Raw genomic sequence first — 25,094 nt, forward strand, 5'->3', positions numbered from 1 at the left:
ATAATTTTCCTACTTATATATATATATATATTTAGCACTTTTCAGGTATTTTTCCTTGTTTATTTTGTTTGTTTGTTTTTACGTGTATGTGCGTGTGCATGCCTGTACTAATTTCCTGCTAATTTTGGGGCCATTTCTTGTTAAGTTGCTCGTCGCCAAATGCCAATGTTCTTTTTAATCATGATGATTCTCTGGAGCTACAAATATTTGCCCTTGAGCCTCCCTGAGTGACTGAGGCAAAATGAATGACACTCCGTCCACCATAAATAATCATATTTCACAGTTTCTGGATATGATTCCTGCTGATGTCGGGGGCCTAAATGGTGCCAAAATAAACTGTGCACAAACTGAAATACTTTCTGAGACTGAATCAATTATTTTTTGTCTTCAACCACTAAATGTCTTCTATAAATTGCTTTTATGTTGAATTGCCTTGTTTGGCCTGTTTTATGTTCATTCTGTCTATTTCATGTGAAGTACTCAGGGCTTATAATGCCATTATTGTAAAGCACTTTGTATTGCATTTCTTTCATGAGAGGTGTTATATAATAAAGGTTTGTGCCTTTATGCTTTCTATTCTAAAATATATTTTGTATATTTGGACTGTATGAGTGAATGTTACAACACAAATTTTGACGTTACAACAGCTGTCTGTCGAGCTATAGCCTACTTACTGGGACCTCACGATGCATATCAGTCTGCTCCTCTCACTCAATTGTCAAAACTGTGAGATCTCAAATTAACAATGTTGTTATCTGGGGAAACACTGTTTCATTATCTCAAGATCTGGAGAAAATGATCCCCTTGTCTCAGGAAAATGAAGGGGGAAAAAAAATGTATGAATGTATGGCCGCTTAGAGCTTCCATACTGTTATATGAAACAATCATTTTTATTTGTCCGAGATAACTAGTAGAGGCAGAGCAGAGTCCAAAATAAAAAAAAATCCCTGTTACAGAACTTGCAAAGTAAGCCATTGGGCATGTTGATTTTCTCAATTTTCGGGGAAATGAATACCTACTGCATACAAACATACATACATACATACAAACATAATAAGAGTATTTCAACAAAAATGATTGTAAGATGAGGTATTTCACTAAACGTTTGACTTGTAATCAAAATATTTTTACATACACTATACTTTTTCTGGGAAAGAGTTTTGAGTTAGTACTTAATGTTTTCAGGTCCAAATGGGAGAAAAAAACTGAGCTAAAATGGAAAGCATTTCTGACATGGAACCAGCATGTTTGAGGCTACCAGATGCCTTAAAATCACAAGTTATGCTATGATGTGCCCTGCTGTAATATTACAGACATTTTTGTATTTTTGTCACTTAAAAAATATAAAAAAATAAATAAAAATAAAAAAATCTAAAAGTAACCCCTAAGGTAGCATATTCTTCAGAGTTTATGTGATTTTCCTGGTATTCTACCAAAAAGTGTCCCATATTACCTGAATTTCCCCTACAGAGATACAAAGGTGCGCATATAAAATGTCATTTATAACCTATCTACAAATTAAGCTGCCTAACAGTATGAAACTAGTTAAAGTGGGCTCCACCTTGATGATATTCACATATTGATGCATTTGAAATAAACACGTAATGAAGCCATACAAATGATTGGTCATAAGTTAGAATATGTATGTGTTTAGGTAATATTTTAGTATTTGTATTGCTGCTTTTGCTGATTTAAATACTTCTCCCACCAAAGCCATGTTTACATAGTCTGCAATTTTTGAACATGACAGTATGATGATGGGGCTACAACACTTTCAAAGGAAGCTGAAATTTTGCACTTCGGTCTTATAGTTACTCTTGTCTGTCTGTTTGTCCAAATACTTACAGAATACTGAATGAGCCATCAACCAACAGCAACATTTTACAGAATATCAGGCTTACACAATGTCCGTAAGTGATTATTTACTTTGAATCAGTGAGATTCAGTCATGTCTATGCCTTTTAGTTTCACAGAGGGGTAAAATGAGTCAGCTTCATTTATAATCTGTGATTCACATTATCCTGACCTATGCAACAACTACTGTTTACACTCTTTTGAAGGTTACAAATGCAAATTTAAGGCTGTCTTGCTGACTATGTGGGTGCTCCTAGTAGGCCAACTGTTTAATGTGCTTTATATAGGCTGCAGGATGTAATTTGCATGTAATGCAACATTCTCCTTTCACAGATCAATAATGTACAACCTTAAAGAATCCTGAAATCTGTAAGGCTTTTCCTTACAGTTGACAGGCTTACATTATTTAACTGATGTATTTTACTCACTGATTATTATTATTTCTACTAATTAAGTTATTTTGTGTGCGCGTACGCACTGGCAGATAAAGTATGCATATGTATATGCATGTCTTTATGTGTATATGTATGTATATGCATGTTTCACTAATAATGCTTTGCGCATTTTCTTGAAAAGTGCTCTACCAATAAAGTTTATTATTATTATTATTATTATTATTATTATTATTATTATTATTATTATTATCATTATTATTAGTGGTAGTCAGAAAACAAATTGTAGGGTGGTGACACCTGTCTCTCTGGTTAAAATAAGTCTACTATTTTGTTGTTAAGTTTAAGGGCAGAATTTTTCTTTAAAAAACAACAACAACAACAACAACAACAACAACAAAAATCTGCAGTATTATAACATTTTCAAAAGGAGAAGGGCAACCAGTAGGGGGTGACGCTATCTCTTTGTAGTACCGTTATGCTGGAAACTACAACTCCCATCACTGTGCAGCGCCGCCGGATGTTCGTGTTGCAGAAATTTGGCGCTGATCTATCCGGGTACTTTATTCACTGCTTCCTTTCGCGCCGGGTAACCGGAGAGCTGTGCGTCCATGTGCGCAGTGACTGGGAATTGATAGACGTCTGAAATATTAAAATCCGAGCCGTAAACAGAGTTTTCGTAATGGATCCTGAGGCTTTGGTTGAGGCCCTTCGGGGCACTATGGACCCCAATCTGAGGGAGGCCGCGGAGAGACAGCTGAACGAGGTAAAAGTTGAGATTAGCCGTTTATGGTGGTGGAGGTTGTGGCGCGGTCTCGCATCGGGCCTCGGCCGTTCACAACATCAAGATGGTGCGATCACGCAGACTGTGGGCTCCGCTACCGTTACCTTGACAGATCGAGAGCTAAAATCCGCTACTCGACAAGTATAGCCTACTGCCCCGTACGCACTGTCACCAGTGTATAGCCATTTTCATGAATTTATTGGCATTTTTTATTTCGATGACACTCTCGTGTGCCAGTAACCAACGTCAACGTTAGCTTCATCTTGAGCCAGCTGTGGCGCTAATGCTAACAAGCTTGCCCCGCTGAGAAGATTTTTTAGCTCGTCACACACAGTTTCGATACAGTTTTGACAAATTTAGGGGCTGACACGACACAAGAGTTATATATCTGGCGTGATAAACAAAAAGCAAAGCTGGGAGAAATGTGCAAGTTGGCAAAACGTTATTTAACGGCAGGATATTTATGCCTAGCCGTGTGGCTAACAGCGGCGAGCTAACTTGGCTACTTGTTGGTTGAGCTGCCATAGCTTCGCTACATAGCTGCTGCTCACGTGTCACCGTGACAAACCCTGAAATGATGACATTATTCACCAACGCCACAAGATTTAGACGAGGCGACTATTTCCTGTTATTACCGTCGCCACATTTAATACGCGATCAGTGGCTTTATAGCTACTTCGTTACAAATATCATAAAATTGAGTTTTGTGCGAGCGGAGGTCCATGTGAGCTAATGTTAACCATGTTAGCCACACTGCCTTGGAAAAGGCTCGAGAGGGACTATTTAAAAAGTTGAATTGTGTCTCCTCATCCGCCAGTTATGTTTTCTTTTTGAAATATCTATATATCTCAAGTCTTCACTGTGCAAAGTCTTACAGCACCACCGAGAAAAATTAACAATGCTTTTAAAAGGATATATATCCTTTTAAAAGCATTGTTGTAAATTTTATTTGATTATGTCTTTTCTTTTTAAGATACAAACGAGAAAGAGAACATGTGCAATGCATTAAAACATAGAAATAGGCAGGACAATATAACTTATTCAGACTGAAGTCAATATTTAGTGTTAAACATGGAATAGTACAACCACAAGAGGTAGCTCAAACAATCAGTATTAAGCTTTGAACATGTCTTGAATGTAAACAGGTGTAAATACCCCATAAGATCAGCATTGTAAATCTGTTATTGTTTACCTAAGAGAGTTCAAGGCATGCTAAGTGGAAAGGAAGGTCATACTGTATACTTGTAATTTTAGCCTGTTAAAGTAGTTTTATTTTGAAATATTTGCAATTTCATTACTGCATATTTATTTCCTGTATGTTATGGTTGTATTTTAATGAAGAGACAACTGAGATATAAATATGTATGATCATAAGAATCTTGCTAAAATATTAAAGTTTAAAGTGGCCTAAGACTTTTGCAGATAGTTTATCTATCTATCTATCTGTTTGGAGTTCACTGATTATGTTTCATCACCTGTGCTGGCCATGGAAATTTAAACACATGCAGGGCTGAGACCTTAAACCTGAAGCTATGTTATTTTTCTTGTGCTACTTTTAGACACCTCTCAGAAATATTTAAACCTTTGAATCCTGACTGAATTGTTGCGTTTCTTTCAAAAACATGGGGGAAAAGGCAATGAGATACTTTGCAAGAAATAAGTAGATTAAGAAAAATATTTTTAGAAAGACAGGGAAAATGTCTTGGATAAAAAATTCTAATTAAAATTACATATTTAAAATTATGTTTTAAAATTCTTAGGATTTTAAGACCTTTTTTTAAAAAATGTATTTATTGTTAAAATTCTTGCTTATTTTGGAATCATTTCCTTTTTCAATGGTCATTATCTTCATGCTGTTTTTGAAAGAAATCAAGTCAAGGGTTAAATAGTTTTGAAGCCCGGGTTTGTGAGACGCTGCATTGGGCAGCCAAACCACAGTACTATGATTAAGCAGTAAGACACTAACCTTTGATTTGAAATGGATGGCAGTTATCACAGCCTAAGGCCTATTTTATATTCCAGGGGTAGGAATTAGCACCAGCCAAATGCTGGTAAAATATGCAAAGGCATGCTAGATTTTCTTCATTTACCTCCCTAACAAATAATCGTAATCTCTTCAGTGGCTTTCAGATTTTGGAATCCACCAGTCACAGTGGCAGGTAGACAAAAAAGTTAATTTCCAACTCTGATCAAGTCATAATGTTTTAGTCATAGCACATGTGTTGTGTGTGTTTTGCCCCTTCCTCCATGTTTATTTTTAGCAATGCAAGGGGCTTGGGTTGTTTTTTTTTTTTACTCCCACATGTGTGTTAGTAGTGATGGCTCACTTGAATGACATAGCTTGGAGAGTGTTCTTACACAGCTGGCTGGAGCTATTAGAGTTGTGTTCTGTACAAATAAAAAATCATGTTCTCTGGAGGAGGATGGAGTAAATCTGTTGGAGCGCATAGTTTCTAAATGCAGTGCGTTGCTTAGTCATAAACTCCGACTTTGTTTTTCATGGAAAATGGCCAGATAAAAATTGAACAAGGCTTGACAAAATGTGGGGAAATGCATTACACGATCTTTTAAAAGTATGTTGAGACATTTGAAATGCAATGTGGTTGAAAGAGCATATTAAGGATATATTTAACATCAGATATCAGTTGGTCATTTCATAAATTATTACCATTTACAACTTCACAGGGAACAATCTATTTCAGCTGTAGCTAAGGTTGGAAATCGGCACCAAATGCTGCTAAAATATGCATGCGGCTACTAGATATGCTTTACGCATCAGCCAAAACCCCCCAAAAAACAATGGTTATCTATTGAGTGGTCAGCAGATTTTGCCACCCACCAGCCACATTGGCAAAAAAAGTCAATTTCCAGCCCGAGCTGTAGTTTTGGAGAATGCAATAACTCAGAAAGGTATTGGTAATAAACCTGACTTCAGTCACTTTGCCAGTTAATTATGTTTTAGAATAGAAAATTGACTTTAATTTGTAATGTCACATCTTTGCCAAAAAGATCTGCGGTGCTCTGGATTACCGCTGGGTAATGTGAGCATCCCTTTTTTGTGACACAGGCTAACTGGAACCACTGTTGTGGTATCAACCACAAGTTTGACATTTTCTTACAGCTGACAGAAGGGTGACATGCTGTTTTACAAAAATGACTGAGCCCACAATGTCTCTGTTTTATAAACATAATGTAAAAATGCTACAAAGCACAAAATTATGAATTGATTTGAAAAGTTAACAATGCCATATTTGTTAGAGCTGTCAGTTACATAGCAATGGTGTTTGTATGACTTATAAGCAACTGTCCGCCAAACACAAAGTGTGTTAGGTGATAAAAATATAACCTTCCAAGTTCCTTTTGATGTCAGTACATTTATCATGTAGTGTAAAGCCACGGTCATCTCCCAGCAGTACAACAGCACATCAGGGTAAAACACTTTTGTAAATGGGAAGTAGGCTTCATGCAAAATAATGTGAAACCTACTTAATACAAAACAGTATGGTAAATGAGATTCTAAATGTTGTTTCTCTGTTTGTAAATGGTTTACATTCATCTATTCTCAATTCTGATTTTCAGGGTCACACCCAGGTAAACTTTGTGTCCACTCTGCTGCGTGTCACCATGTCTGATCAGCTGGATCTGCCCGTCAGGCAAGCAGGTGAGTCTAAACACTGACGTGTGAAAATAGTTCTGCGGTTAGTAAAAGGTGGTCTCCTCAGTCCAGAATAAACAAAAAATTTGTTCTGTGCATGTTAATACACTTACACTTAAGGCTCATTTTGACTACCTTAATGTATAAATATAGATTTGTTTGTTTCAAATGTAAGCATCACTGCCCTTATACTTCTGTGCGTCTTATATTTTGTCATGAATGCAGGTAAAATATAAGACGTAGATGGCACGAGTGGGTGGAGTCAGCTGTTTCGCAAAACAAAAAATTAGACTACAATGGAGGAGGTCGTAATAATGTACCCTTGCATGGAGGTGGTGTTGTAGATCGCGCTGGTCTTTGAGGCCAATTAATACATCATGACATGTGGATGGAGACTTGTTTTCACGATATTATGAATTGTTGAGGTTGTTGTGATTACAGAGATTGAATGAAAATGATTTGGATTTATGAGTGTAGAGTTTGCAAATATTTAAGCTGGACTTCATGTAGTCTGTCTTGTAAAAATCTAATCTTAAACCATCTTGAGAATACATAAAATAACATGTCATGTGTCTTGATAGGTTGTATTATTCTAAAACAATGTCATGTTACACATGCTGTGCCCCCAATTATATAAGGTTACCGAAAACACTCTGCCACTGTGTGCCTTACCACTTTATCCTGCATCTGACTCCAATTTTGTCAGATTGCATGATATGAATGATGATGAATGATAGAAATATTGCAATGGTCCCATGTTAAATAGGTTACTTATATAATAGTTTCTAAAAAGATAATTTAGTGATGTTACATGATTCACACTTGTGTTTTGTGAGGCTAAAGTGCCACGCTAAAGAGCAGTGGACACTTGGAGTTGGTTAAATATAGCTTGTTTTGCTTTAGTCAAATGCAGCTCTGTGAGGAAGGTGTTAATGGAGGGGGGAAAAAAACAATATTCAAAGTTAAAATCTTGACCAAAGTTGTTGAAAAAAGTCGACAGATAGTATCTGAATCATTGTGTGTCCACCTCCTAAGTATTAATAGCTATACTTACAAATTAAGTTGTTGTAGAGCTGTGCTGTAGTGCTATGAATGACTTCTCCAGCTGTAGGAAAAATGTCTGACAGTGTTTAAAGCAGAATAGAGGAGGAGCAGCTCCCCCAGACTGCACAGAAGCTGTCTGAATAATATCACAAGTGAACTGATTACAGACGTACATTGTCTTAACTTTTTGAATTGGATCTTAGTCGGCACATTTAGGTTGGTCAGGGTTTTGTTCATTTAGCTCCTGTCCGGCTTGTTGTTGGTTGGCAGCTCAACATAAAAAAATGCTGCCACTCTGCTTCTTTTATAATCATTGTGTTTGACAGTTAATACATTTCAATCAGTGGATTGATCAAATGCATTAACTGTAGTTGTTTTTTGACAAACCGCTCGGTTGAATGTGGATTTGAGTTGTTTTCGAATCAGTATTGGCAGCTTGTATACTATGTGGTGAATTTTGGAGATCTTATCGTCTGAGATTTCTTCTCCCGACCGCATACAAATGAGAGAGATCACATTTTGTGTGTGGTGCTTAAAGCGTTGAAAAATGACATTGCTGTCAATTCTGTTTAGTTTTTAAATGTTATTTTTTGTTTTGAGCAGCACAATAAATTTCCATTCATCTCAACTGTATTCATGTGGTCGCAAAAAGAACTTGCACCGTAAACACTCTGCATCCGACTATACATTCTGCTCAGCTATGAGAGGTAATGAGAATTTTTTTTGGACCAGGTAGGACTGACCCTTTAAAGATATACTATGCAGGATTTTCCTAAAACACAAAATGTATACAGAAATAATCTCTCTCGTCATCACTTGGCAGTGTATTTTTCTGCAGAGACTCTGCCCTCTGCCTGTATTTACTTATCTCTGTGCATGGGACTTTTAGGGGTGTGTACTCCCACAGCACTCAGGTTAGGTATATAAAGACGGATAACACATCCCCACTCACCCATCGCTATGCAAAATTGAAGCAAAAAAAAAAAAGACCTGGAGACAGCCACACCCATCTTGAGCTGATGAAGTCATTTGGAGCCAGAGTCTTTGCAGTAGTAAAATCTCTGCGGTGGTGATGTTCCCGCCCAAACAATTGCTTTTCTGGGAAAAATAACAAACAATCAATAGTGAGCACACTGATTGGCACACTCAGCTGTCAATATTAACATATAATCTGTGTTACATAGCATTAAATAACTATTTAAAGCCAAGATGATGATAAGAACTACCTTAAATGCCAAAAACTATCTTTAGGAAGTATTTATTTTGTGTGTTCTTTTAGTTTTTAGTTTTGCCGATATCCCCTTCACTAACATGGAGGGAGTGGGTTTTATGGCCTGTACCACAGCCAGCCACCAGGGGGCGATTGACATGCTTGCTTTCACTTTTGGGGAGCTGTCATGTTGTCCATCTTTATATAAAGTCTACAGTAGCAACCACAGAATGTATAGCCAGGTTTAATAAAGCATCACCGTTATTATACCTGAGGTGGGTATTTCACCATATTTGTATGCACCATATTTCCATTTATTAAGATAGCAGCAGTTTTATCCCGGTGGACATTTTCAAGAGGTAATTTTCAGTTTCTTGTCACTCCATGAATCTTATTTATATGACAGATTCCTAGTGGCTGTGAAGTGTTGGACGATTGTGTAGTTTGGTGGTCATGGGCAGAAGGGAGGGGGTTTGTGCTCTGTCAGCACTGATAGGCTGGATTATGATTGCCTCGCCAGCGGTGTAGACATTTGTGTCAGCAGTCTGACGTCTGCCTCCCAGCCCTCACTCCTCCACTGCCTCAGATGCCTGTTCCTGGGAGCCGCAGAGTGGGGCCCCACATTGTAGAGGTGGACCCAGCTGACACCCTCGTGCCACATTCAAAACTACTGAACAGCAGATGGAATAATTAATTTGTGCAGCTTCGGCCTTAGGTGGCTTTGAATGTACACTGCTGAGCTGTGCACACGCACAGTCATGATAAATGCAGCCAGTGTGACTGGTGAACATTTGGGAGTTGCATGAGGTTGTACACCAACTGAATTTTAAAACTACGTGGTGGTTCAGTTACTGTGATACTCCTTTGTAAAGCAGCTTGCAGATAAACTACAGTAAAATGCAGATTCTGGTACTTTGCTTGTAGAGATGGAGAGCTAAGTGTTTCCAGGGTGTCCGCAGGTCCTTTCTTAAATTCTTAAAATCTCTTAAAATTCAATTTTAAGAATAATAGGGCTTTTCAAAGTTATAGTTGAAATTTAAATTAGTCAAGTCTTAATTACCACAAACATCTGATCTAATTTAATTTATCCATCTGCGAATCTCTTTTTGTCAAAGTGAGTCACACTCTTCTGCATGAAATTCCACATTTCTGAATGAAAATTTTCATAAACCTATCACTGAACCTAATACTGTTCTTTTTCTTTGTACTAACTCTTACCTGTTGGCAAAATGTAGATTAACCCTAACTAAATATAATTACCATATTCCTACATAAAACCTACCTCGTCATGGAACCACATGTGCTACTTAAAAAACATCCATCATCAGACATTGATTTACAGTGGCTGATATCTGTAGACACCCTGGTCTCTAATGTGCAACAAAGTATCAGGGTTTTTTCCCTTCTTCAAATCAATATTTAAATATAGCAAATAAAAAAGTTCATAAATAATTTCATCTTGAATTGAAAAACAATTTGTATCTTTCAAATAGGACTGCCACTAAGAGTTATTTTCATTGTGTTTTAATAATTATTTTTGTGATAGGTTTATAAAATGTCAGATGTCAAATGGTGAAAAATGCTGATCAAGATGACGTCTGTAAATGTCTCGTTCTGTCCACGAACCCAAGATATTTAGTTTACTGTCACAGATTTAAGAAGCCAGGAAGTACTTGCATTTAAGAAGCCGGAATCAAAGATTTTTTTCCCCCTAAAACATTACTCATCAAATAATCGATTATCAAATCAAATGGATCTCAGATTTTCTTTCAGGTCAGGAGCACATCACATGGCAGTCCCACAAAGTGCTGCTTGGTTATGTGACTTTCTCCACATCGTATAGCTTGGTGGTTTTAATAATAACTTATTTGATTTAACACTATGTGTTGGTTTTATGGGCAAAGAACTGCCTCATAATAATTGAGCTTTCATACATGAAGTGTGCTGTCTTTGCTGTTAAAGGACTGACCCTTGTTTTCTCTCTGTGTTAAGGTGTGATTTACCTTAAGAACATGATTACTCAACACTGGAGCGATGGCGACGGTTCAGGCACAGAGACGCCTGTCAATAACATCCCTGATGAGGACAGGCAGTTCATTCGAGACAACATAGTGGAGGCCATCATCCACTCTCCCGAGCGCATCAGGTAACCCCCCACACACACACACACACACACACACACACACACACACACACACACTGCTAGCTGAATGGAAAGAGAGGAGCTCAGGAGATTTTGTCCTCAATCCATGTTCCCTCAGAGTTGCTCTTTTCCATGTCACTGACAGTATTCTGTCACTTTCTAAATCCCTGGATCCAAAACTGTACTTTTAAACTCGTCAGGGTCCAGTTGACAACATGTATCCACCACATGATCAAGCACGACTACCCCGGCAAGTGGACGACCATCGTGGACAAGATTGGCTTCTACCTGCAGTCAGATAACAGCGCAGGATGGCTGGGCATCTTGCTCTGCCTTTACCAGCTTGTCAAAAACTACGAGTAAGTCATGGTTCTCAGTCCTAACTTTATTTGGTATTATAATACATAACATGGGGTTAACATTGTGGTTGTTTGTGAAACAGATATAAGAAACCAGAAGAGCGTCAACCACTGGTGGCTGCCATGCACATCTTCATGCCCATGCTGAAAGAACGCTTTATCCAGCTGCTTCCTGACCACTCCAGTGACTCTGTGCTCATACAGAAACAGATCTTCAAAATCCTCTATGCCCTCTTTCAGGTAACATCATAACACCAACATCTCCTCTATAGCTGAGGTCAATAAAGAATGGGGTGTTGAGATTGTCTTTACAAACCTTTCAACAATTGTTTCAAGTTTGATTCCTTTATTGAAATGAGTTTTGTGTTTGAAGGAATAGCACAAAATGATTATTTGTATATCAATTATTTACCCCATGTATTTACGCCATGTTAAGCCCAGAGTCCTCACATGCCTCACAACAGCACAACTATGTCAAAACATCTGTTTACAAATTCTCACACAGCTCAAACACTATGATCTAAGTCTTATTTATCCAGTCATGTGCTCAGTATTTCCCAAACACACGCATTTTTGCTAAAATATTACAAATATAACACTTACTTATTAGCATTAACTCAGGTGCTGGTGGAAAGCGTGCCTGGGAAAGCAAATTGTGTTTTACTGAGAAGAGTTCGAATGCAGGTGCTTGCTGAGGCTCGTATGCAGTAAGTGTTTTAAATAGTAATATTTTAGCAAATGTGCTGGTTTTTGGGAAGTACTGTGCATAGGACTGGATTGGACTTGGATCATACAGCATGGGTTGTGAGAGGGATTTTTTGACATAGGTTTGTTGTTAAATGTGGGTGGCATTTGAGAAAAACAAACTTTTCTTCACAAATTCAAGGTGACATTGGGTCAGTAATTGATGCACAAATGATCATTTTGTGAGTGAAGTATTCCTTTAAATCTGTAATGCCCCTTTTGGTGTGAACATACCTAAATGTCAGGTCAAACTGAAATAAGATTTAGAAAGATAAACAACAAAACCTGACTCTTTTTCATCTCCACAGTACAACCTCCCACTGGAACTCATCAACAGACAGAACCTGACAGAGTGGATGGAGATCCTGAAGACAGTAGTGGACAGAGACGTGCCTCCAGTAAGGACAAATCAACTCGCACCACAATAATATGACAATGCAAGGTTCCTGCATATTCCTAGTCTTAAAAGACATTGAATTTAATTGGTATTAAACTGGCTTACAATAATCTTTCAAAAGTCTTAAAAATGATCATGCGTAGGAGGTTTCTGACGTTGCATTGTAAAATCTTAAAATAACTGGCAACATCAGTTTTTTTGTTAAATAATTTTATGAATTACTTTTCTTAAACTAGAGATGGAGAAACACAATCGCCCAGAAAACTGTCCAGAAATGGCAGATATTTTCCACTTTTGTTGGTAAACCAAATATACTTTTATGAAAACATAATATGTTCATTGTCTTCCATGTATCCCAATCTAAAAAGGGTTGTTTTTTTTCAACATTTGACATAGATAATCAAAAAAAACCCAATAATTTATGTAACCTGAGTGGCATTAAAAAAGTCTTAAATTCTTAATGTAACCTTGCTTTAAGCTGCAGGAACCCTGCAATCACTTTTTTACAATTTGTTCAGTTTCAGAGATGTAAACATTTCGGTTCTACGTGAGCTGACTGTGCCATCGTTGTTTTTGTGCAGGAGACGATGCAGATAGATGAAGATGAGCGGCCTGAGCTGCCGTGGTGGAAGTGTAAGAAGTGGGCTCTTCACATCTTGGCTCGGCTGTTTGAGAGGTAGATATCTGACAGTCGTTTCCCTTACTTCTTTAATAAGTCTTACAAACATGTTTAACACTGACATTCACCATATGAAACTTTCTTTGCAGGTATGGAAGCCCAGGCAACACAACCAAAGAGTACGCAGAGTTTGCTGAACTTTTCCTTAAGGAATACGCCGTTCCTGCTCAGCAGGTAAGAACTTGAAACGATGTAATGTAAGCAGCAGCTCTCCATTCAGGCTGAACTGTGTGTCTTTGAAGTGCACCGCACAAATATAAGAGACTTCTTTGTAAATCTATCTACTAGGTGCTGCTGAAAGTCTTATACCAGTACAAGGAAAAGCAATACGTGGCTCCCAGAGTACTCCAACAGACACTCAACTACATCAACCAGGGCATAGCACATGCTCTGACGTGGAGAAACCTCAAACCACACATCCAGGTATGAATACAACATGTTTGAATTTCCAGTAAATATTTCAAAGTACATTATACAGCAAGTCTTAGATGTTTTTTGTACGCTGTGTGAATCTATATTTGTACTTTTGGACTGGTTGTCACTGAAAGAAACACTAAGCTGCCAATCTGCAGTGGTTCAACCATCAAATACAAGAAGCATAATCAGCCTGACATCCTCTCCGTCAGCGTTCCTTTCTGATTCTGACTCTTTATTGTGTTTTTCAGGGCATCATTCAGGATGTGGTCTTCCCCCTCATGTGTTACACAGACAGTGATGAGGAGCTGTGGCAGGAGGACCCATATGAGTACATCCGCATGAAGTTTGGTAGGCAGAGAAAGTTGGTGCCTGTAATTGAAAGGCATTTGTGTGCACCCGTGATGACTAACCGTTTATCTAATCTCCGCTGTCCTCCTTAGATGTTTTTGAAGACTTTATCTCTCCAACAACAGCAGCTCAGACACTCCTCTTCACTGCCTGCAACAAGAGGAAAGAGGCAAGTTGAAATTATTTTATGTTGGTTAATTTCCTTCAAGTTTTTTTGTTGTTGTTGAAGCGCTCCATAATGTAAAAATCTAATTCAGACTCCATCCCGGCAATTCATAATGAGGCCTAATCTTATGTTCTTGTTCTGCTTAGGTCCTGCAAAAGACGATGGGCTTCTGCTACCAGATTCTCACTGATCCCGCCTCCGACCCCAGGAAAAAGGACGGTGCCCTCCACATGATTGGCTCTTTGGCTGAAATCCTGCTGAAGGTAAATGGCTCTCAGTTGGCCTGTTAGCACCACTTCTTTTAAAGGTTCCTCCTTTATACACACAGATTAAGACATTTGATCCATGTTCACCAGCAGAACAGGTGAACATGGACTGCCTTCATGAGCAAGCAGTAGTAAATTATTGTTTCTAACTATTGCAAGAGATGATTTTACAGAAGCTTTGAGAAAAGGTGAAAAGTTTTCTTCCTACTTAGTTGAGGCTTGGCAGTCTATTGAAATCAAGTTTAATATTCATGGCTGTGTACCAAATATTCAAGTGCTAATACTGCAGACTTGTCATCATCTGATTTACCCAAATTCAGTCTGTACAGCTAAACTCCAGAAAGTCCTACATGTTTTTTATGAAGGTTGAAATGTAAAATGTACAGGACATGTGTTGTTTGACCGCCTTGTGAAATTTTACAACTTTTGTTTCTTTCTCTACACAGAAAAAGATTTATAAGGACCAGATGGAGTTCATGCTTCAGAATCACGTCTTCCCCCTGTTCCGCAGTGAACTGGGCTACATGAGAGCCAGAGTAAGTGATCATTTCCAAATAGACAAACCTCAAGTGTTGCGTATCGTGTTCAGGGGGTTGTCTTAGTTTCATTTTTTGTTCCTTTGACTTTTTTTTCCTTCTCTCTACTGCAGCTTATTGGGCATGATGGTAGTTATGGTGGGGGGAAGGACGCTAGTTATTGGGAAGGAAAAATTCTGTGATATGCAAACATTTGTCACACTTGAACTGCCTTCTTGAATAGAGTATAGTTAAAGGGGGGAAAAAAGGTCAGTAACTTGTACAAACATATCTAAACCCTTGATCGGTTTAGTATTGCCAGCATAGACGGTACTCTTAAACATAGGCAGGGTTGTTACCAGATCATAATAGCCACATGACTGCTCTCACATCACTCTTAACAGGTGATGCAGAGGAAGGTCTGCACCTCGCTGATCATCCAGACAACAGGATTGCAGGGCTAGGCTAAACAGGCTAAAGTGTTTAGAGTCTGTGTTGCAGTCTATGGGATATTTAAAAACAGTGGGTTTGTACACTGAGTCCTTGTAGAGCAAGCATGTAGATTTTGAATTGACCAATCAACAGACTGCAGCATTTCTGCACCTTTTAGCGTTGATCAGTGTGCCAAGGACCTCAACAGGGTTGGCCAAAAAAGTGATTCTGTTGTTACCATCCACAACTTTTGACAATGAAAATGAAAAAAAAAAAAAGATCAGTTTTCATGTGTAACAAACTACCACACTGAACTGAGATGAACTGGACTGCTTGGTGGAAACAAGGCTTTAAACTTGTGTTCACATTATCGTATAAGGTGGCGTCAAATTTACTGAAGCTTGCTCTATTATAGCAGTACTTTGTAATTGTTTAGGTAATAAATATATTTTGTTTATGTCATAAAGCTAGAGTTCAGCCACATTTCCTCAACCTTTTTTTTTTTCCACATAGGCCTGCTGGGTGCTGCATTACTTCTGTGAGGTGAAGTTCAAAAGTGACCAGAACCTGCAGACGGCTCTTGAGCTGACGCGCCTTTGTTTAATCAATGACAATGAAATGCCAGTCAAGGTGGAGGCTGCTATTGCCCTGCAGGTTCTTATCAGCAACCAGGAGAAAGGTAAGCGAGTAAACTCATGCAGTCTGTTTTTCTAACTGATTTTGCAAGAATGTGCAAGTTAGTAGTTTTCTTTGAGTGTCTAAACTAACTCGTGTGTCGTATTTTTTAGCCAAAGAGTACATCACCCCCTTCATCCGGCCAGTGATGCAGGCACTCCTGCACATCGTCAGGGAGACGGAGAACGACGACCTCACAAATGTCATACAGAAGATGATCTGTGAATACAGTGAGGAGGTGACTCCAATTGCAGTGGAGATGACACAGCACTTGGTAAGTGCCATGATTAAAAAGGCTACGTCATTTCACACGAGACCATAACTGAGTGGCTTAATAAACTCTTCCTATGACTGCAATTTATGATCTGTAATAAAATGATCATGTAAAATGATCATACTACTTGCAAGAAAAACAGAATTAATTCCAACGAAGTATAGGACGTATGATTTTAGGAAAAACAGCTTTACTTATATATCATATTTCAGCAACAGGGCAATTCAAAGTGCTTTAGATACAAAGTGCAAAAGAAACACATCATAAAAAGACGTCTTCATGCAATTAAAAACCATTAAAAAGCCGAGAGAATAGTAAAGAAAAACGAGCTAAAATACAGCTATATAATTGGAACTTCCAATCTCTGATAATCTTTCCAGCTTTACTGACTTGCATAGAGCTGCGTTCACAAATTCTGACTGCCATTTGCAACGTTAGTAATTGCCAGCTGGCGATGTAAAACTATATTGAAATATGTCATGGTATCCAAAAGTTGACTAAAATGACCTCATCAGCTCACTTTCTCGTTGATAAGGCTGGTGCTGTGTTTCAGCCAAAAACAAGCTGTTCTTTTACACTCTGGCAGTTTTGGCAGCGCCTTTTCTGGTGCAGGGCCGTGTGAATGCAGTGATAGCAGACGCTGAATGTTTGCCCTTCAGAAAGTGAATTTGGCAGGCTCAGTGTACGGTGACATCATATATATATATATATATATATATATCCTCTAAATTGCTTTTAAGAGAAAGCTATGATCAAATTTGCTAGGTTTGCCCTGTTTCTATTACTTAATAATGTGTCGGGAAGAAATTAGACAGACTACCTGCCTTATAGTGAAATGTATGAATCCTTGGATCCAATCATAGTAGTCTCTCTGTTTTCACTCTTTGTCAGGCGATGACGTTCAACCAGGTGATTCAGACGGGCCCTGATGAGGAGGGAGGAGATGACAAGGCTGTGACGGCTATGGGCATCCTCAACACCATTGACACATTGCTAAGTGTGGTGGAGGACCACAAAGAGGTTAGCAGCATAGCCACTAAGCAGGCTGCCCACACACACACACAAACACACACTCACACACTCTCTCTCTCACTCAAGGCTGTTCACTCATCTTGGTGCCACTTCCTCTGCAGAAGCGGCTCTGGTCTGCTGTAGCGTTCCTGCCAACACACTTCAGCCACCCACCAACTCCTGGGAACACGCTCTGTTCTCACCATGTTCATAATGACTCAGAGGCTGAGGCAGGCGCTAGAAATAGTCGGGGCACGCTGCCACCGTGTCTGCTGAAACATAGGACTGCCGGTGCTCAAAGCCAAGGAGCCATTAAATTTGACCAAGCATTGCTTTACACTGAGGATTTTTGATTGCATAACAGTTCAGCAGTTCAGATTTCAGTGATCGTTGGTTTACGTCACTTTGCTACAAAGAATTGGAATTATTTTTATTTGACCAAGTGTATTAAAGAACATTGCAGGACACTGAGGACAATGATGATGAAGAGGTGCTTATCCTTACTGCTTCTAGTAGATTCAACTGAAAATAATCATTTACATTTACTCATTCTCTAAATGAAAAGGTTGTTCCTTACCATACACTGAGTACGTTTACATCCACACTGATATTCCACTATTAATCCGAATACAACAATATTCTGAATTTAATGAGGATCATGTAACAGCATATTCAGTTTTAGATATTCCAAATTCTGCCCTTTTCCAAATGTAGCTTTTTCCAATTAAGACTTGAAGGATATGCAGGTAATATTCAGGTAAGCACTGCATATATATCCTTTATTTAACCAGGAAAAAGACTCATTGAGATTCAAAATCTCTTTTCCAAGAGCGACCTGGTCAAGAGGGCAGCTTAAAACAACAAAAAGATACAACAAAAGTTACAACAATAAATACAGACAGACAAATACAACTATCACACAATACAAAGAGCGAGCACAACCTCCAGTTAAAATGTGAAAAGTGCAATCATCAAATTTCAGTTGTCATTGGAGTAGCAGTCACACTGACCAATAGTGCTATTTTCTCGACCTTTTAAAAGGGACTTAAATTCCCCCACAGTGATCAGCTCAGACAGTTTTATGTTTGTCTGTAAGTTATTCCAATTGGAGGGGGACGGTAAATTTAAAAGCATGCAAAATATGCGTCTCAACTGGGTTTTTTTGGGATCCTGGAATTTGCCCTTTCATGAAAACTTTCTTTTTTTAATATGACATTAGGTTTTATATAGTTAACAAATTTTGATAACATTCTTTTTTTTCTGGCCCATTCAAGTAGTTTCTGACCAGCCCACTGTGTGTCTATATATTGTTACACTCACTGCCTTGTGTTGGATTATATTTGTCATATAAGGAACATTTTAATGAGGTGAAACTATTGATCATGGCAGCTTTATCTTCTGTTATTGATTTAACCCTTGTGTTGTTTCAGATCACCCAGCAGCTGGAGGGCATCTGTCTGCAGGTGATCGGCACTGTACTGCAGCAGCATGTACTGGGTGAGCAGGTCCCTCCTGTGCTTCCACATTCCTCCTGCATGTCGCACTTAAACTCTGTCTGTCTGTCTGCCTAAGAGATTATCTATTGATAATAGAAACGTCTATATTTACCTCCAGTGACTCACCTTTCTTTCTCTTCTTTTCCCAGAGTTCTACGAGGAGATCTTGTCGTTGGCTCACAGCCTGACCTGCCAGCAGGTGTCGCCACAGATGTGGCAGCTCCTTCCACTGGTGTATGAAGTCTTCCAGCAAGATGGATTTGACTACTTCACAGGTATGTGGTTAACTAAGAATCACTGCTGTTATAATGTCAAGTTGGTTTCTGTAAGGTTTAACTTTTTTAAACTGTAATAGGAAAAGGAGTGCTAGTTGTGGATCTGAAACAGCTGATATTAAGTTTAAAGAGAAAAGGCGTGTATTTGTTTTGGTGTAAATTCAGCTGTGTTGATTGTTTCTGTTGCAGATATGATGCCTCTTCTCCACAACTATGTCACAGTGGACACAGATACTCTCCTATCTGACACCAAATACCTGGAGATCATCTATAGCATGTGCAAAAAGGTAAAATGTTGCAGTTGATAATTCGTGATGTGGCAGACAGGAATGTGTACGATGAGTTGTAGATCCATGTGAAAAGTATGTTCAAGCCTTCAAACACAAACTCTTGCTGGCTGGATGTCTTCTTGCTAGGCTAAACAAGAGAGGTCATTTTGGGCACATAAGAGATCCAGAGAGACCCAGATGTATTTGTGTTTTTGTGTGTGTGTGTGTGTGTGTGTGTGTGTGTGTGTGTGTTTGAATGGAGATGGGTTGCAATGATAAAACATGGTTAATAAATGGTATTAAATAACTTCCATTTAGTGAATTGTTTCATAGATTAATGTGCAACGTTCATAATGCAAAGTGCCACACTAAAGCTGCATTTAAAATATGTTATAGTAGCTAAAAAAATTTGATTCAAAGATAAGCATTATTTTTTTCAGAAAATGTTTATTAACCAAATAGATGGAATTGTGCTCAATTTTGACTGTTTTCTGAGTGTTTTGACGATAGACTAGTTTACTAGTCTAAATGTAAACTTTTGTTTAGTCCTGAAAATTTCCTAGTAAATGACTGTGCTTTCAAGCCAATTATTTGTGGTGGTTGATGTGTATTTGGAAGTTTACCTGAGCCTGATACTGCACGCAGGTCCTGACAGGTGATCCGGGCGAGGACCCAGAGTGCCATGCGGCCAAGCTGCTGGAGGTGATCATTCTACAGTGCAAAGGTCGTGGCATTGACCAGGTCAGTATCTAACATATTTCCACCTCAAACTGTGAAGCTGAACTATAGCAACGTAAAGCTGGACAGCATGCATTTACTTCTGGCATTAAAATGAACTCCAATATTTGCTGCAGGTTGTGCCCTTGTTTGTGGCTGCTGCATTGGAGCGTTTGACGCGGGAGGTGAAGACCAGCGAGCTGAGAACCATGTGTCTGCAGGTGGCTATCGCTGCGCTTTACTACAGCCCCCCTCTTCTCCTCAACACTTTGGAGAACCTACGCTTTCCAAACAACACTGAGCCCATCACTAACCACTTCATATCCCAGTGGCTCAAAGATGTCGACTGCTTTCTTGGGTAAGCGTTTTATGAGTATGTCAACAACATTGCAAATAAGCACATCAGTTACTCAATTCTAAATCTTACAATAAATATCTTGAGCCTGATATCAACAGCATACATGAGTTACATTTGAGTTTGAACTATGGCTGTACATTTATCTACTAATCGTTCAGTAAGCTGGTAACCGTAACTTCAGAGCTGATATTATCAGATATCAAACTCACTTTTTGTTCCTCTCACTCCTCCTCACAGCCTCCACGACAGGAAGATGTGCATCCTGGGACTTTGTGCACTCATCGACCTGGAGCACCGGCCTCAGGCTGTCAACCAAGTGGCCGGCCAGCTTCTTCCAGCTGCCATCCTTCTGTTCAACGGCCTCAAGAGGGCGTACGCCTGTCGAGCTGAGCATGAGAATGACGAGGATGATGATGATGAAGATGGGGAAGACGAGGAAGAAAACGGTGAGAAAGCAGTGTCTGATGCATAGAAATAGAATGAGAGTAGAACACCGTTTCAAATCAACACAACAGGGTGGTCAGAGGTCATTTTTATGTGTACTGTTGCCATTGATCGTTGTCGCAGGCTAACTTCTGTAAAATACAACTTTCGGCAAGTTATTATCTTACTATGGTGAGGTTTTGCAGAAACGACAAGTAGTCTTTTGTGCAGTAACTCTGTTGCCTTATTGCTAAAGACAAATTGAGGATTTCTGGATATAATTGCCTTGTACTTCTATTGGTAAGGCCTCTAATTTCTACTCATTCTACTCAAGCTGCTGCAGGGCTCTGTGGTCAGCTTTGGGCAGCTTCAGCCTCCTGAAGATGAGCCCGGCAGCTCCATGGAGCTCTGTTGCAGGCCGTGGCTGGTTTTCAGGCTTCGGGGCACGTATGCCTTTTGCCTTTTGTCTGAACCTGGAGTTCTCACCCAGATATGCTCTCAGGTACCAACATTTGGCACTGACAGATTTAACCTGAATAGGTACTTGTTAATACCTCTGTAATTCTGTAGGTTCCCTCAAAAGTTCTGAGTTTGGTACCCAATCGAAGTGAGTATAGTAGGCCAAAAAAAGAGTTCTCAGGCTGGTGAATGTTACACTCTTTATGGCCCCACTGACGCATGTTGCCATCTTAAAAACGAATAACAAACGCTGCTTTCTTTTGAATTAGTCATGTGATCACAGCAAACAGTCTAGTAGTTGTTCTACTCTCATTCTATTTCTATGGTTTGGTGTATTCAGTGTTGCATCAGCCACCCGCAGTATTACAAGGTGTATTAAGTGAAAGGTGTCCCCTCAATGCTCTGAATCAATGTAGCTGAGCTGGGCAGTGACGAGGATGATATTGATGAGGAAGGCCAGGAGTACCTGGAGATGCTGGCAAAGCAGGCAGGAGAGGACGGAGACGATGAAGACTGGGAGGAGGACGATGCTGAGGAGACGGCACTTGAGGGCTACACTACAGCTGTAGATGATGAAGACAACTTAGTGGACGAGTATCAGATCTTCAAAGCCATACTACAGAGTAAGACAACAGTCTTTTGGTGGAGAACTCTAAAATGAAATGGTCGAGTGAAATACATGTTAATCACTAATGTAACTTTACTGTGATGCAGATATCCAGACCCGCGACCCAGCATGGTACCAGGCACTAACACAGACCCTCGACGAGGATCAGGGCAAACACCTTCAGGACATTGGCACACTCGCAGACCAGAGACGGGCAGCACATGGTGAGCGCCTGCTGAGACTGCACCCCAATTTTCAAATTAAACTCTGATTGCAGCTCTTCAGTCTGACAATAAAGCAATTTTTTACATGCGACTATTTCCTGCTTTTTTGTTGATTTTCATCATTTTAAAATCAAAATGCCCTTTCATCTATATATTTACCTGAGATTTTAAAATGTACTCTTGCATGTGTACAGTTGCTTTTTTGCCAAAGTGCACAACACAGGACCCAGGACTTTTGAGCCAAAGTGGCAACCTCGAGGTTTTAGGGGCTGATTAGCAGTGTCCAGAGCTCGTCTGCTGTTCCCCATTTCTCTCTGCTTTCCTCTTACCTCTCTATTCTTGACTAATAATAAAGCCACAATATGCCCCCCAAACTTGTGGGTTCACTGTGTGGCACTTAGTCATGTCTCAAGATTATGTTCCTGTCTTCTTTTGACAGGGATGCAGAGAAAAAAAAGCTTTAATGCCAATTCCATATTTTTATCCAGAATTCCCTTATGTTTAAAAATAAATGTGATTACTATTGTTTATTTGCATCAGTCAAAGAGTTGTTTGACCAAGAAGCACAAAGGAAAAAGTGGCACAACCTACACATACATTCGTGACAAAGAGAGAGGAACAGGGCAGAAGTCAGCAGGCGCCAGCAAGAAAACGAAGTGGAAAAATATGGAAGCAATTACCTTCTTGAAATCTTCCATAACAAAGTGACTGTTTGAATCTGGTATTAACATGCGTTTTGGTGATCCAAACACAAGTGGTGATCTCTCAAACCGCTTGTTAAGGTGTTCTGAGTCGCACTGGACCACAGATCTTTTCTAATGTAAAAGCTACATTTACAGAAGTGATGCAGGCAGTACTGTAATCTGAACACAAGAGGACAGTTGGGGACACATTGCTGCTCACACCTTTGTCTTCTATGTGTCTCCAGCTGTCCACTTGTGTTCAGATTACAGTACTGCCTGTGTCACTTTGGTAGATGTAGCATTTACACTTACTACGAAATATCTGCGGTCAAGTGTGTCTCAGACCACTTTGGTAAGGGTTTGATCGTAACTTGTCTCTGTGGCTGTTTCAAATGACATCATGATCTTTGTCTTGGACTTCCTGTCAGTTAAAATGGCCAACTTTTAGAGGCGTTCCAGCACCTGCTGTGCGCTATATGAACAGTGAACGACACTTCTCATGAAACAACTTTTTTTTCCTCTCACTGTTGTGTTTTTTAAGTACTGTTGCTTATTATCTTATTACAGAGTCCAAGATGATCGAGAAACACGGCGGGTACAAGTTCACAGCACCAGTGGTGCCATCTACTTTCAACTTTGGAGGCACTGCTCCAGGAATGAATTGAGTCATCCGTTCTACTTTTTATTACTCTGTGACTGATTGTAGTGAAGTGAAAAAAAGCTTGTGTTGTTCCCTTAAGTAGTGGTTCCAGAACTGGTTCTTCTCAGTCATTCTTCAATCTGTCAAATGGGGATATAGCACCAGAAGATGTGGGAAAGCAACCAAAATGCAACCAGTGGCTGGGGAAAACAAACCAAGAACTTGAGCATGATGTGAGAGAAGAAGCTCTGAACAACGTTGTCTTCTGGAGCCCAGTGTGGACGGGATACCATGACGTCAACTCTTCCGTTTATTTTGTTCCCCACTTAAAACAGATTTGCGGGATTAACAGTTAGAAATTGATAATGGGACTTAATATTTCATTATCACTGTTGTGGCCAAACGGCCGTAATAAGATTATACCTCTGGTAGTGGTGATATCTACGTTATTTTCTGCATAAACAAACACTCATGTTTATGTACATACAAGCCAAGGTTATTGATTTTTCAAGTAGCCTTGAAAAACAACCAGAGGCATTTGTAAGGTGTTAACAGCTGTATTCATATGTAGCATATTGGATACTTCATAGCACTATGTGATGCCTGATCTCTGTAAATTAATGACAAGCACTTTCATATTGTTCAGGTCTCCTAGCCTTCTGTATCAGACTGCAAATTTTTTAAATTGAAGACTATTTAAAATGAAAACAGCTGTAACTTTGTTACTTTGCAAGCGACTTCTGTAATGGCTGGTTGTCACGCATCTGGTTACAGAGTGGATCGGTGGGCAACTCGGAAACTTTTGATTTCAGGAAAAAAAGAGAATGCTCTTGGTGTTCAGTATGGCTACAGGACATGTGTTTGTGAGCACTGAAAGTACAATTGAATACATCATTGAAGCATGTACAATTGGACTTATTGCGAAGGTCTCAAGCTTTTGGTTGGTGTATGGATGAACCATCTATATATACAACAACATATTAAAAAAAAAAAGCTAAGGGAATCCATGACCCAGAGTGTTTCCTTGCACAGGTGCATGTTTTTCCTGCTTTATAAATTTGTTTTACAAGTAATTCAGTAATGGGTGTGAGCTTCACTTTTTTATGATTTTATTTTACTTTGTCAGACAAAAATCTGAAATTTGTCATGTGATGCTGGATGTTACCACATACAAAAAATAAAAATACAAAAAAATATGAGCAACACATAATACAGAAATATAAAACAACCAAACCAAACAACAAAACCACACTACAAACGCTACACATCACATCAGACATTACAACAACTGGATGCATTGCAACAAATTAATCTCTGCTATTACAGGGTTCCCACAGTCATGGAAAACCTGGGGAAGTCATGAGGTTTCACAATCACATACTCAAGGCCTGGAAAAGTCATGCAATAAGTAAAAATCCTTGAAAGTTTTGGAAAAGTCATGGAATTTTTTGGATGTAATGAATTTATTTCAGTAACCTTCCATGGATAACTTTCTTAGAATATAACAAATTATCTGTCGCTGCTGATGTGATGAAGCTCTAATGTGTGTTGGTGTATTTACATTTTACCATCACATTT

The 25,094-nt window shown here is 39.1% G+C and overlaps 1 protein-coding gene across 1 annotated transcript; it reads left to right on the forward strand.

Annotated features, from left to right (window-relative positions):
* The first annotated feature begins 2,812 nt into the window (after positions 1-2,812).
* ipo7 (importin 7) lies at positions 2,813-24,519 on the forward strand. Its single transcript, XM_042485885.2, has 25 exons — positions 2,813-3,012; positions 6,610-6,691; positions 10,932-11,085; positions 11,283-11,441; positions 11,525-11,681; positions 12,494-12,583; positions 13,164-13,258; positions 13,351-13,435; positions 13,550-13,684; positions 13,927-14,026; positions 14,119-14,195; positions 14,339-14,455; positions 14,905-14,994; positions 15,919-16,084; positions 16,194-16,354; positions 17,246-17,374; positions 18,796-18,862; positions 19,011-19,136; positions 19,326-19,423; positions 20,051-20,146; positions 20,260-20,480; positions 20,718-20,926; positions 21,779-21,985; positions 22,077-22,193; positions 23,444-24,519. Exons 1-25 carry the CDS (start codon positions 2,929-2,931, stop codon positions 23,539-23,541), a joined length of 3,120 nt encoding a protein of 1,039 aa, XP_042341819.1. The 5' UTR covers positions 2,813-2,928; the 3' UTR covers positions 23,542-24,519.
* The last annotated feature ends 575 nt before the right edge of the window (positions 24,520-25,094 follow it).

This window comes from Plectropomus leopardus, chromosome 1, assembly GCF_026936395.1.
Source record: "Plectropomus leopardus strain MGB_pleo_1.0 chromosome 1, ASM2693639v1, whole genome shotgun sequence".
Classification (NCBI taxonomy): Eukaryota; Metazoa; Chordata; class Actinopteri; order Perciformes; family Serranidae; genus Plectropomus; species Plectropomus leopardus.

Excerpts from the sequence above, each read along its gene's own strand:
- ipo7 (XM_042485885.2), top strand. The coding sequence starts at position 2,929 with ATGGATCCTGAGGCTTTGGTTGAGGCCCTTCGGGGCACTATGGACCCC. Across the intron at positions 14,196-14,338 it reads CCTGCAACAAGAGGAAAGAG|GTCCTGCAAAAGACGATGGG; the intron begins GCAAGTTGAAAT and ends TGTTCTGCTTAG. Across the intron at positions 20,481-20,717 it reads GATGTCGACTGCTTTCTTGG|CCTCCACGACAGGAAGATGT; the intron begins GTAAGCGTTTTA and ends TCCTCCTCACAG.